This window comes from Ascidiella aspersa, chromosome 1 (genome assembly GCF_963924565.1).
Source record: "Ascidiella aspersa chromosome 1, kaAscAspe10.2, whole genome shotgun sequence".
In the NCBI taxonomy this organism is placed as follows: domain Eukaryota; kingdom Metazoa; phylum Chordata; class Ascidiacea; order Phlebobranchia; family Ascidiidae; genus Ascidiella; species Ascidiella aspersa.
The window spans coordinates 280778-295826 of NC_139447.1; the positions used below are offsets into that span (position 1 = coordinate 280778).

Consider the following 15049-nt stretch of genomic DNA (forward strand, 5'->3'; position numbering starts at 1 on the left):
CAAACGTCTAAAAAACACTTTATACCTGTGAAGAATCCAAGACCCCAGCTCGATCCGAGAACCAGCATGACGAAGAAGAAGGAAGAAATGAACTTCTTTGCATTTTCCATCTCTTCTCCTTGTCTCCGCTCCTCCCTTCCCCTGAATGGGAGCGCTGCATAAGCGGCGATGAGAGATGCCAAGAAGTTCACCAGCAGAACAATACCGAGCGGGACGGTCACCGAGAGAATGTACACCAATGTACCGGGATCCAACCAGCATCTGGCGTATTTCAGCATTCCCTGTAAATTGGAATATTACAGTTTAAAGGCATAAAAAATACACACCGGTTTATATTAATTCTGTAGTAATTGATCTACTTATACTTACGCGCATTTTAAAGTTACCATATATGCTTATTTAATTTTCTTTAATTTTCTTGATTCCTTACCTGTTGATATTGGTGGCATTTTTCGTAGTGGCTGCTGGGCTTTATGTAGTCTCCCGAATACAGAAGACCGACGGCGAGCGCTGAGCCAACTATCAGGGCTGGAATGAACCAACCCAGCGCCAAGAACGCTCTGTTTCTCTTCTCGGGGTCTTGGGCGCGAAAGCTTGCTGGAAACTTGAAAGCCATTATCATCCGGATTCCATCGAACATGAACCAGTTGCCTATAGGATGATGAAACGTATGTTGTTTTAGGTGTTTGCTTCTTAGTTATTGATTAAAATAATGATATTTTCATGCTTTATTTCATGTCACATGGCAAGATAACCACCGAAAAAAATATTAAGAAGGAACGTTAATCTTTCGTTGTAGATAAGTCCGCAAAATGATTTTTTACACAAGCATTAATTACCTGTAGCAAGAAGGAAGTAGTGAATGGCGGCCGTTAGAATGATGCACATGGTGTCGTTGTTTACAGCGGCATCATGAACAAGATTGGCCACATGCAACAATGTAAGGGCGATGGCGACGTTAAGCTGGATGAGAGTACGGTCGCTGTTGATCTCGCGTTTGTGAATGCTCAGGAGTACGATGGTGGCGACGAGGAACGCGGCCGAAATCGATTCGCAAACATAGGAGAAAATCTGTAAAATAAAATTGTAAATATTTAAAAAAATATATAGCCCTACATCAGTGGATTTTATTGCCTATTTATCCATATACTTTTAATTACACAAGGAAAATAACTATCACACTTTTACCTTGACGTCCTGTGTTAAAGGGACCATCTTTACGGAGAGAAGCACAGCAAACACGGTGTGGTGATCACATTCGCACAAGACCTGGCTCCCGTCCACTCTAGTGCGACAACCAGCAGTGGAGTAGGCTCCAGATGACTGCTCGATGAAAACACATGTGAGTTGAATCTTATCCAGCGTGAGACTTGTCGAGGAAGTGTTGGAGGTTTCTCTGGAAACCTTCTCACAAACCCTCTTGTCGCTCTCTTCATCTTGAGTGACGTTCCTCGACAGAGAGATGGAACCATTTAGTGTGGAGTTTGCTGTGACGTCGTAGCCCGAGACACCGGTGAAAATCATCGGATAAAGATCCACGAAGTAAGTTGTTGGGTCCTTGAGACTGCTGGAAGCATTTTGTTGGAACCTTGATGTTGAAGTGTTGTGAACACTCACCTCAAATGCCACCACGACAATACTGGAGCCGTTTTCAGCCGGAAACGTGGAAATGAAGGAAGTGGGCGTTGGTCAGCTGGATTAAACCGGTTTCAGCTTGACCACCAGTTGTATCCAAGGAGTTGATGAGAACCACGACTTTGCCGATGGTTTTGTGAATGGAAATATTGCCAGCCTGGGCCGCCACATTTACGAGATCGCTTTCCAACGACAGCAACTTGCCCGAACTCACTGAACCGTTGATTAAACCGTCAACCACCTGCTCAATATTGTCCTCAGTCGATGGCGGGACCGGATCTGGATATTCTGCAAATAAATTGTTATGTTTAAACAAACGTAATATTATAAAATTATAGAAGTAACTTATTCTCTGCTAAAGTATTGTAGTAAAATTTTAACAGATCGGGAAAAATACTCGAGTGAGATTGAAAATGTCACCAGATAGTTGAGGTAAATTCCTTATAAACTAATGAACAACCATGTTGTTATTTTTTACACGTAATTTTCTATTGTCGGATCAGCATAGTGGTATTTACAGTAATTATACACAGAGCCCATCGCATTCACGTGTTATTGGTTATTCTAGCCGGAAGTTTAGTTGTCAGCAAACCACCACGAGATGACATGTTGTTGTTGTTTTACCTGCAGCTGTGGAGGTGATGTAGCACCCGGGATATAAATTCATTGCACAAGCAACATTGTAGAATTGAGAGGAGTATGCGTAGGCGCAAGTATATATCTCCGTGGAACCAGCCGGTTTCTCCCTACCTGATCCCCAAGGCAGGCAAGGGTTGATCGATGACCCGTCAGGCCACTTCCACAAACTCCTGTTGTAAGGCTGATCACTGCCTTGGTAGGTTAACCCTGTTCAAATACAAACTGTATTGTTTAACGAAATCTCTAATTGACGAAGGACGTGTTACTTCTGTTATGTTTATTTCGTATTTTCCACGGACCGTTGTCTAAACCAAGGATCTCAACGACCACTTGTGCTGAGGGCCAAATAAACCATGGATTTACCCGCGGGTTGCAATTAATAGATCAGGGTGCTTTAAAATTAACAGGAGCTTGAATATTCCTTTGATTGTTACGTCATAACAGTAGGACCGCCCTGCAAGAAAACTGAGGCCAATGAAACATGGAAAAATAATTAATTGTTTTGTAGGTTGCGTCACAATCGAGCCGCACACAATGTAACGGGTTTGACTCCCTTGCGGTAAATAAACATTATGTGGTTTCTATTGCCAAACACTATTGCTTCATAAAAGGGACTTTAGTTATTTACGTCATAATTTTATAGTTTATTACCATCAATTGTTGTAGGTATTTTTCGACTTTTAGAATGATGCATTTAATAATTTTGCTTTATCAGCTTAACTAAGTAAAAAACTTTAAGCACATGTATGTGATGTTTTATGCAGTTGATTAAGAAATGGTAGCGACGACTCACCCGTCCATAAGTGGTCGTTCCTCAAACAATTGGCCAAATGTATCTCTTGTGATATTTCTATCTTTAGCAGCTCAGCTCGTGGGATCAACTTCTTTGCAGTAAGCTTTAGCAGTCGCCTGGTTCATTCCGTTTTTATTCCACCAATAAAACTTCTTTGTGGGAGCTGGTACACCTGCAATATAAGATCGACTTGGGTTCAATAACCTTCCTATCTCTCCTGTTAGCCAACAGTGGCGTGGGTTTTTTAGCTAAAGAATCATTTTTATTGCGTGCTTTAATACAGACTTTTGAGCGAAGTTAATGAACTTAAAATAAGATTTACTAGACTTTGTTTAATCCAACTAACAATTAGACTTGACATTTGAAAAGCGTAAACACGTAAAAAAATACCCTTCCTTTTGATATAGCGGTGCTTGTCATGGGCAAAAAAGGGTCAATATTTTTATCTTATCTGCTGTACTTTTCCTTGTCTCTATTGTTCTAAAGCGGGTGTAGGCAACCTTTTTCTAGTCGCGGGCGAAAACTAAACTCAGAAAGGTTTGCGCCCAAGTTTAAACTTTATCTGAAAGCTTCTTAGTTTGTTTTCAATTGTTGAATTGTAGAGGTTGCGGTAAATTTTCTCACATGGCAGACGTGCCCTCCCGCAATTTAAGGTCCAGTGCCATTTTAATTGAGCTTTTGGAGGAAAGAGAATTGTTGTTTGTATTTTTTTCGTAAACCGATTTGGTGGAGTTATACTGCTGGATAAATAATTTTAATGTTTGGGTTCTATACGATCGGGACGTTGTTGCGCTACCCGAATCTCAGTCTTCTGGGAGACTCGATATTAATTTTATGAATTGGACAAAATCTGTGTAGTTAGGAGTAAAGTTAAATTTATTTACCAATGCGTCATATTGTAGGTATTGGCCGTTTATATTCAATAAATCCTGGTGGAAAATTATATTGGAATCTATAAGGGATGGCATGAAAAAAACATTTGAGTGGTACTTTGAGTAGTTAGTTTAGTTAAGTGTTTGTTATCGTTTTAAGTGAGGGCGCCACCTGGCGAGCGAAGCGCGTGCGATTTTTTTGTATCCGATTTTTTTTTTAATTTCTTGAATTTTTTTATTACATTGGAAGCAAAAAAAAGGTAAAAAGTATTTGTCCAATAATTTTTAAAATGTTTTCCGTTTATCCGCGACAAAAAACATAAACTAACCGGATGTAGAAAGATCATGAAAATTTTTCGCATTTAAACACTTAAAATAGTCAAAGTGTATTTAAAATGGACTCGTGAAGTAATCTTTTTTTAAAGAAAACCGTTTGATTAAAAATAAAACGGTTTTGCACTGAATCCTATTTAGACTCCATTTCACTTTCACATTTTTGGACCAAAATCAGCAGATTTATAAAGTTTATTTGTACTGTGACGTCAATGCATGACGTCATTTTGGATTTTTTGCCGATAGTGGTCCACGCTATTAGGTTAAAAAAAATGTTAGGTGTCCGCGGTAAAAAAAGTTTAAGAACCCCTGATGTAGAGGCTTTGTATAAAACGGGAATAAAACATTAACGAACCTCTGTCTGATAATTTGTTGTGAAGTTCATCGTTGGAGAAAAGCTGACGGCAATCTTGAACGAACTCGGTCTGGTTGGCGGACTCTAAATCTGTTACAATTCAAATAGTAATTAGGTTACAAAACAATGACCGCAGTTGCAGAATTTATAGTTTAATGCAAAAGAATAAACAACTGACAATTTTTATAATATTAAAGTCCAATATATTATGTTCAAATCTTATATAAAGACCAAAAGTGCAACAAAATATCAACTTACGTTTATACTGGCATGTTTTTTTGTTGCGGAATTCGTCGACAATCGAAGTAAACTCCACTTTATGGCTCTCGTTACTGAACAACGAAGCCGAACAATTGATGTATTCACCGCACAACCCTCCACCACATGCCACTGAAACTGTAAGACCACATATAAGTTGTATTATTTAATACAGACTACACGCATACACTGTGAAAAGCAACATGTCACTGTAACCAACACAGATGAAATATAAGTTGTGTATTTAGTATAGATTACTTATTGTACTGATTAAAGTTATCTCACCTGCATTAACAGTGTAGCTCCCATAACAAAGAAACAGCAACAAACAAAATGCCAGTTTCCAAACCAGATGCATCTTCACGAATACACCTTATCTTTGTACACCAACTAGTCGCTAATTATAAACCGCATTTAATTTCAAATACAAACTGTTTCGGAAAACAAAATCGTTAAAAATACCAACAATGTCGACAAAAACAACTCTTTTAGTTAGGAAAGCATTGTAGCGAAACTTATGTCATTTTCGTTAAAACCCGAAATCAGGGCCTTTTAATTTAAGAAAACCTTTAAAAGTTTTTTTTTCTCGGAGAAACCACACATAATCATAACCACAGTTTGTTCTGCTTTATTAATTGCTGCGCCTGCATTCCAATAACAGATCTATATACGAATCATGTTTCCAACGTCTTATGTGCGGCCACACAGGAACAAGGCGCTAATTTATCGAGAAAAAAATCGACGAATATACATCGCTATCCTACGTCACTGGATGTACCTGGTAAAACAATAAACAACGCGTTCACCCAGAGGTTCTTAAACTGGGTCCGTGGGCCTTTTGGGGTCCATTGACCTAGTTTTAGGGGGTCCATGAAAACTTGAATATTAGTCGATAATTTGAAACGTATTGCATTTTTTTAACTAAAAAATGAAAAATACCTTTTGGCCTCTCATTGATTGTATTTAAACTTAATTTTAGTGTCGGTTTTACGCCTGAGTTTCACCAGATACAGCAAGTCTACTTGTTTATGACGTCATCTCAAAAACTTTTAATGTGGGCCCTGGTCCACCCGAAATAAAGAGGTTTGGTGTCCATTATAAACAAAACTAAGAACCCCGCATTCAGCTCTAGCGTCGGGTGAATTGGAGGGGATCCTACAAGCCGTGACCCCCATAAATTACCCCAGTTATCAGTCAAACTCCAGGTTCATTCCGTGTTTTTACCAGGACTGTTACCAACACCGGTGTTTGAATAACTAGTTCCCTGTGGATGTTTTAACAAGTAGAATCCTGTTTTGTTTTTTTTTCAAACTTTTTCAAAGGCCTTTTTCAAGGGAAACACGGGTTTTGGGGGCAGCATAACTAAATTGAAATAACTAAACATTTACTTCATACTACCACCACAACAAACAAAAGGTTAAAGTGTTAAGCTTCTGCCTTAACTAAGAAATAAAAACAAAAACAAATACAACTCGCTTTTAATCCACATGCCCACTTGTTTTTATAACAGTTCAACTTATTTGATTGCTGTATTACACATAAAAAAATAATTATGTTCCTATTTACCTTCGTTAATTTTTACAAAAGTTGAACTACTTTTAATATGTTTGTCAACATCCTTTATATTTTGTGTTTCACCAACATTATTGCTCTTTCCCTAATCGTTCCGCTTAATTGCCTTTATCATTTGATCGTTTCTTCATATCCTGTATGTTTTCTCCTGTAAGTCAAAAAAATTTGACAAAATTAATTCTTTTACTATTTTTTTTTTGTTAATTTTTTTTTGTTGCAAATCTAATTGTTCTTGTTTATCCGACTAAACTCGGGCGACTCCGCCCACAAATCCGACCAATCACCCTCCAGCGATCACGATCAACTTTTGCGACCTCTAGCGAAATCACTAAAAAAGTTTTTTTTTTAAATCCAAATAAAATGTTTTTCCGTTTTTATTTTGATTTGATATAAATATCAAAGATACAAATTATGAAAAAACGCAACTAAAGTATTCTACAAATTCTAAAGAATACGAAGGAAATTGTGACGAAATAATAATAATAATTTACTTTGCAAACAATAATCTTGGTTATTTCTAAAAAAGGGTTTATTTCAGTGCAAGGGGTTATGAAAGTTCACTCCAGAGGTTACTCTAGGTCACTCAAAAGTTACTCTACTTGGTTGGCTGTAATCCTCTATGTGACGTCATAATAAGAAACTTTTACATACTTTATATTTTATTGCTATGCTTGATATTTGAGCAGAAACTTTCGCCGTCTGGCCAAGTGCCTTTAATTTATTACAAAGAATAATAAAGAAGCCAGACATGATGAGATTCATTCAAAAGTTAAACATCAGATATCGGCCACAATGCGATCAAACGCCAGCTGTCCAGTGTGACGTCATAAACGAACACCAGCTGTCCAGTGTGACGTCATAAACAAAATTTAAATTTATACCTCAGTTTGGAATAAACCAAAATAGGATTAATACCTAATAATCGTAATAACGTATAAAATCGAAATAACAACTAAATGCTGATCGCCAGGCCTAAACAACAACACTAACCCATTTTCTAACCCCACTAATAACCCCAAACAGGACCAAAAATTCGGTGTCAAAACAGCGGCGCCCCAACAGGGCCATTCAGACTACGGCGTCCAAACGTAGTCACCAAAAGAGCCGATCGTCCCATACCCTCCGCCCACAGGTTCGGGTGTTATTTTGGCCATTACGATATTTCTAGCAGGTTTATGTTTTATGCTAACGATTATAGATCTTATTCCTCCGTAGATATTACTGCGAGTTTGGCTTTGATTTGTCGTTAATCTTAAAACCATGGTATTAAATATAGTTCTGGTTTAGATAATATTGCTCTGTGGTTTTATTGTGCTGCCTGCTGAACCAGCGCTGCGGGAAAACATCGGAGGTCGGTGAAAGTTAATGAAAAGAGTCGCCGACTTGAAAGGTTTGGAAGCCTCAGGCACCCGCTAGTGCCAGCCAGTATAACATTTAATGACGTCACTTGGTATTGGATCGCGGTACTTTTGACGATATTATCGGATATCGATATTTGGTTGAAACGACAAGTATTGGAGATCCTGAGTTGGGTTCAACCAAGTTCGCTTCTTACTGCTGTTCGTTCAACCCAACATATAAACCTGGTGCTTTACCGCTGAGCATTTATCGTGTAAGCCAGTGGTTGTCAACTTTTCATAAATCGTAGCCCCATACACGGGCTTTTAACACTTTGCGCCTTTTGCTCACGAATTAAAGAAAAAGATAGATCATCAAAGTCAGCTGTTTCGCTGACGCAAATATGAAAAATAAAACTTAAAGTTTAAAACCTGAGTAAAACCAACATCAGACATTTTGAACGAAATATATATTTTCCTTACACTGGCATCGTTAGTTCTTATAAGTGAAGCAAAATGCATACACAGCAAAATAGTATTTGTAAATACATGTATTCTACTTTGCTTATAACAACTGACAATGTAAGTATAAGAAAAATATAAGTTCCGTTCAAAAAAAGTCTAATGTTGGTTTCACTCGGGGTTTTAAACTTTGAGTTTTATTTTTGCGCCCAGGAAATTTTCTCGCTGACAATCTTCAAAGTTCTTCTCTTGTTTTATTCCTTGATGCTTGATTTGCGAACTGCCTTTACCGGGGTTCGAACTCCATACTTCCACGAGTTAACGTCTCACAGAAATATAGACGGGAAGTGACGATTTATGGTTTATTTTCTTGATTCAGTGGAAAACCACAGACTTTAAGCAGAGATTACAACATTTGCGATATTTACAGCAAATAAATTCGTACAAGCTTTACCATGTTTTGAAATGTATAATAAAATAGATGGTTATGTATAAGAGTATGGCGCTCAAATAAAGATGAAACTTCGAAGATTTTTATAATGCAATGAGAACATTCTAAGTTTTGTGAAACATTTAAACTTCTTTTGGGGGTCGGAATAATATATGAGCTCATTATATTCAAAATCTACATACAAAGCGTAATAAACACGACTATAGACTCTGGAGGTTACTGCAGGTCACCCTAGAGGTTACTGCAGTTCACTCTAGGTGTTACTGCAGGTCACACTAGAGGTTACTGCAGGTCACCTTAGAGGTCACTGCAGGTCACCCTAGAGGTCACTGGAAGGTGAGGCTTGACACGCTGACGCAACCAGAAAGCGTGACGTGACGTATCTGGGTCAAAGGTCGCTTGCGGTGATAGAAGTCGCAGATGTTGACGCCGTTCACCATCACATGAAAACATTCACCGCTCACGGAAATCACCATCTGTAATCACGGCGTGAGTTAATGACGTCACCACATTATTGCTTCATTTATTTAAGCGGCCTAATAGTTTTGTTTCAAACGTTTTGTTTTAACGACGAAATAAACCGACTCCATCGAGCCCCAAAAATTTATCTCTGTGCATTACAAAATAATAATAACAACTCACTTCAGAGGATTGCAGAGATTCGAAGCGAAGCTGCTTGTTGTATTTTTTTTATCAAACAAGCGACTAATATGGGAAACAACCCGATTTTAATGGAAGAAAATACAGATGGCTGCTCGCACTTTCCACCAGGCTGCGGGGTCGGTTAATAACCCTGGTGGAAAGTGACGTCACAAAGTGGGTGGTGACGTCACACCCACGAACTCACGGTGAACATCTGGTTGTAGTTGAAGGGGTACAGCTGGGCCAGGTGTCGTTCCTCGGTTCCCCAGGAGCCCGACATTCGACTGTTCCGGATCACTACCCGCTCGTCCATGCGACCAGCCAAGCGGAACCACCAGTCGCCGTTGGGGGCGCAAAAGTTCACCGCGAACCTGTGTGACGTCACAGTTGTTATGGGGGCAAATGTCAAGGGGTTTCAGGTTTAGTTGACTTGGTAATAACAAAACTATTCCTTCTCAATATAAATGGGAATAAAAATAAATTTAGAGAAATCATAAAAAAATGCAACTGAAACGCTATGTAAGGAATGTAAAGTTTTGGGTGTAAATATAATTTAGTTGCAAAAATTCATATAAATGTTGTAAAAAGTCAAAATTGATGCGACAATTTCGAACATAAATAATTTAGGGCTTTGGACCTTGCTAAGCAAAACAAGCGAACTACTTGCACAAAAAAGATTTCAACAAATAAAAAACCCTAATTAAAAACCATGCTAAAAACTCTACACAGCTTTACGTAAACACGTCACGCTTCATCGCCTTAAAACGTCATCGAAACTTCTACAAAAATTTGGCCAAAAAATTAAAATAAGTCGAGGTAAGATCCTGTATTTTTGGCAAAAATTTAATGCATTTGAAAAAAGTTAAAGCTGTACGTTAAGTTTGCCAAATGAAAAAAAATAGCGATTTGCACAAGATGCTTTAACATTGCTTTATGACATCACTGTTGATTTAAATTAAACGTAAACACCTGAAAAAAACTCAAACCACCTCCAGGTAAAACCCCCTCACCCACCTTTTCTGTCCCCCCTGGAACGGGGTGCCAGTGATTGTGACGACATGATCGCGAATGTTGGGGAAGGGGATCGAAATGGGGGTCTCCAGCGCCTGTACCAAGCGGTGTGAACGTTAGAAGTTAGCATAGAAATCTTACACAGCGGCAAATGGTAAATGTTTGTAAATTCATCAATGACTTGAAAAAGTCGCCAGAGTAAGTATCACTTTTTTTATTTAACCTATTTTCCAAGTGTGGCAATCCTCATTATGCTTTCTTTATTTTGGCAAAACCTAATTCTCCTCTTTTAAGTGCGCATTAAATTATACCACTAAGATAAAACAATAAAAAAATATTCTGATAAAAAATAATAACCTACTTCTGGAAAGATATTAACACATTTTTAAATCAATTATAGTTATACTATTTTTTCAGTTTCACGACATTATTTCTAAACTAAACACAGCAATAAAGGTTGGTTTGTCACAATTAAGCAAAGTTTAACAAAACTTTCAAGTAAACAAAAGTTTGGCCTCAACCGGATTTATTTAGCAAGCGGAAATCAATGCGTCAAAGTTCCCGCAACTATTCATGCGTCAAACTTACCGGGTTGATGACGTTGGTTGTCGCCCCCCTCTGAGCTTTCTTCTTAGGGGTCGCAGCTGAGGGGTAAAACCCCGGGGGTGAGTAGGGGGGAGGCGCTTGGCTGTAACCCTTCATAAGGTATTTTATTCCGATAAATATATTTCAAAGCAGGGGTTCTTAAACTAGGGTCCATGGAACCCTTGGGGTAAGGGTAATTTACTTTTAAGGGTTCATGAAGCCATAATTGAATTGTTAGTTTATATTTGAAAAGTAATCAGTTTTTCAAAGAAAAGTTTGGAATTAAAAATAAAACGTTTTTGCACTGAATGTATTTAGACTCCATTGCGCTTTCACGTTTTTGGACCAGAAACAGCAGATTTTTGAAGTATTGTGACATCAATTTATGACGTCATATCTGAAATACCTTGCCTACACTGGTCCACGCCAAACACAAATATTTTGTTAAGGCTCTGCGGTAAAAAAATGTTTAGAAGCTCTGCTTTCACGTGAATTAACAGCAAGTAAGATTTAAATCCCATTTTTTTCCTTTGAAAGAAATGGGGCGGATGGGTTCTTGCAAACTGGCAAGGGGGTCGCGACAACAAAAAGGTTTGAAGCCACAGATCTAGCCAAAGGGCAACAGCGCACACAGTCGAATTTTGTATACAAAAAAGTAAGCTTACTTTACAAAACAGCGAACAACCTAAAACGGCTAATATAAAACTATAATGTGTAAAGGAAAAAGTTCTCTTCAGCGCTACAATATTTTTTCATATTTGTTCTTGAATCGACAGCGATACCGGGTATCGGACTGATAACGATACTCCCTGACAAGGTCCCAGACCGACAGCAGCGACATAAGTAGTCGACATCAGTTCTGCTGAAATTTGTTTTCAAAACAATAAGGGTGCAACCTAATTTGAATAATTTGAACAAAAATAATGTGAATATGACGTCACTTACCGCATTCTCTGTTCCAATAATGAGCTGTGTGACGTTGACATTGCCGCTTATTTCCAAATATTGAATTTTGAAATGAGGAACGCGATGCACGAAGTCGGCGAAATGCTGCCCGTTGAACGCGAGCTGTACAATGCGACGTCATAAACAAGGTTTTATTGACGTCAAAAATTTTTTTTTTATTGAAAAACAAGTAAATTCGGCAATGACTCGTTATAGATGGAATATTTGCGTCGTGTTTGTCGAGATTAAAGTTCTGTTTTTGCTGTTGAATTAATAACGTCTAAGTTTTATTTTAAACTCGAGTTGTTGCTTTTTTCTTTTTAATTAGACACCAATGAAAAGTAAAATCAAGATTGTTTAATCAAAAAAGGTAATGAAATTAAAACGCTCACACGTATTGTTAGAGGTATAACAACGAACATTAAGTTTTGTGTTGGTAAGTTTAGTAACTTTGTTTTCTTTTAAGTGGAAACATTTGATGGCAAACCATCGTTTAAATTCACAAATCAACTTGGATCAGACAACCTAAGCTTGAAGTACAATCAAGTAAGCATACCAAGATTTAAGTAAACAACCGTAATTATAGATGACCGATAATATCGGATCGTCCTAGTATCGGACAAGTATCGATACTTCCACTTAGTATCGGCTTCGATATTATCGGACACCCCTTCGGTTATTTTCATATTTCTCCAATCACCTTGAACTTGTTGTGTTCAACCAGGAATATCGCTTGGAAGGGGGTTCCCCGCTGGATCGGCATTCCTGATGACGTCATCCGCTCCTCGGTGTTCCATCGACCGGAAGTTCGATTGTTACGAACAACGGCTCGCTCGTCGAATCGAACGGCGGTGTGGAAGGCCACGTCAGCACTTGGACCGGGGCCAAGTTTGAAGTTGACGGTAAACCTGGGTTTCAAAAAATTATAATAAGTGGAAAGGTGAGGATTAACTGAGCTTTCAATATTGTCGAGAAAAAACGAAAAACTTAGAAAAAAAAAAAAACTTTTAATCGACTGCTTTTAAAAAGGAAAAAAATGAACTACTTGAAAAACATATTTTAAGTTGAAAACAAAAACAAAAAATTGAGAAAAAAAAAACTTTTTACAGGCTGGGAAAAAAAATAAGTTAAATAAATTTCGTAAAAATGTATAGAAAGAAGTCAGACTCAATTTAAATTTTATTTTGTCGCACAAGTACCAGCGAAAACATTAGGCTTCTTGGGTTCTGTTTTTATGACGTCATATTTTTGTTTTAATTATGGAAACTTATGCGGACATTTGTCCCAAGAAATAATTGTTTTCAAAATTTTATAAGCCCTGCATTAAATAAAATAGATAAATGTCTAATTACTAAACAAACTTATGCCACTGACAGAGCTGTTTTTTTAAGCACAACTTTAATCACCTGTTTCCAGTCCCGGTTCCACTTATGGTCACCATCATTCCTGGGGAAACATTCTGCAATCCCATCTCGAACGGACAAACCTAAACAAGTAAAAAACAACAAAATTATACGAAGTAAACGAATAAAATCAATTGCGTGGGTGGAAATGTCTTTGTAGCTCCTGAAACGCAAAAGGTGAAAGAAAACGTTAGCATTATCATAAAATAAAATCTATTGCAAACTTTGAATTAATTTGTCAAGATAGGTCTTATCAATAAAAGCAATTATGGCAATACTTCAACGCCACATAACCCTGTAAAAAAACATTCATTTTCTTCGAAGTATTTCTCCACTGTTGGGTACACGAGGGTAGGTTTCACAGTCTGCAAATGTTTACCAAGTCGCACAAATTGTGCTGCTCCGAAGAGAAAACGTCTTTCATCTATTTAGCATTTCTACATTGCAGCTATTTTGACTTCATTTACCTAGCGTAGGCCTACCATATGATCTTTTAAGAGGATTTGTCCTCTTTACTCAAGAAAAGTGAATGGTCCTCCGAGGACGCTTAATGCCCAAATGTCCTCTTTTTTCGCATTTCGAGTTACTTATAATTTTAACAAGACTTTTAGGCAAGAGGTTGCATTTATTTCCAAAAAATACTGTAGCCATATGAAACATGCGGAATTACTGGTTCAAAAAAGGTTTTCCAATAAATTGCCTACCAGCCCTACCTTGTTGATTGTTGTTGCAAACAAGCGCCAAAAAAAATTGAAACCGAACCTCAAATGTGAAAAGACCCATTAATACAGCAAAGTGTGTGACTTCAAAACGTAGGATTTCAAGCCGTCGCTTATAACTCTCTTCGTAGCCGCCAACAGCAAAACCATCGCGCTCGCAACAAATGGATCAATATTTGCGCTCAATATTTGAGAATCCCAAAACAATCAAACATCCCGAAAATCAGCGTAAAACATCATTAAACTCAAACGTAATGATTCTACTCCTGTTTTACTTGCCGGCAAAAAATTTCCTCTTTTTGGGTGCTGAAAATATGGTAGCCTCAACCTAACGGCTTGTTTGTCATTATTACAACTGTAAAATATCTGATGTTTGGCGTTAAAAAACTTGATTTTAATTGTGACGTGCGTTCAATAGACTGGTTCAATGCTTTAGTTTAATACGAATTGTTATTAAAATGTTTTATTGAAACATACAGTAGGCGATATGAATCGAATAACGTTTATTTGCAAGATGGCTGCACCACATGCTTGAGTATTAAGGCAGGATTTTGGAGCCGGTTAAAAACAAGCCGGGTTCGACTCTACATCCACTTATTTACGAAACTAACATGGGGTGGGGGGTGGGGGGCTGGCAAGGGGAGCACTTGCCCCAGTCTGGAATTTGAAAATGCGATTATTATTATTGTTCATAATTATATTATTTCATATTTAGTAAGCCGGCACCTCTGCATGTATGGAGTGTCAAATAACTCAATGCCCAACAATACGTAGCTGGAAAATATTCTAACCTTTACAAATTATAAAGTGCACTCTATAAGTTCGTAACTTACTGCGCATGCGCACGTCGGACTCGGGACTCGAGTGGTCTTACATAGCTTACTCAAATCCTGAGTCAGACTCAAACACTGCAGTCTTGTTTACAAACATCACTTAGCAAACATACTCACTAGATTATTGATGGTTTGTTGCATTTTGATTGTTCAATATTCACAAATGTTCATAAAAAGTTGTCCTGAAAATATTTTAGCTCTACT

The 15049-nt window shown here is 37.8% G+C and overlaps 1 protein-coding gene across 1 annotated transcript; it reads right to left on the reverse strand.

The window, feature by feature from the left end:
• Positions 1-8610: 8610 nt before the first annotated feature.
• Positions 8611-15049, reverse strand: LOC146166386 (galectin-9-like). Its single transcript, XM_083389113.1, has 8 exons — positions 14963-15049; positions 13297-13376; positions 12591-12798; positions 11891-12013; positions 10949-11056; positions 10364-10455; positions 9555-9720; positions 8611-9183 (listed from the first exon to the last, which is right to left on the reverse strand). Exons 1-8 carry the CDS (start codon positions 14984-14986, stop codon positions 9034-9036), a joined length of 951 nt encoding a protein of 316 aa, XP_083245239.1. The 5' UTR covers positions 14987-15049; the 3' UTR covers positions 8611-9033.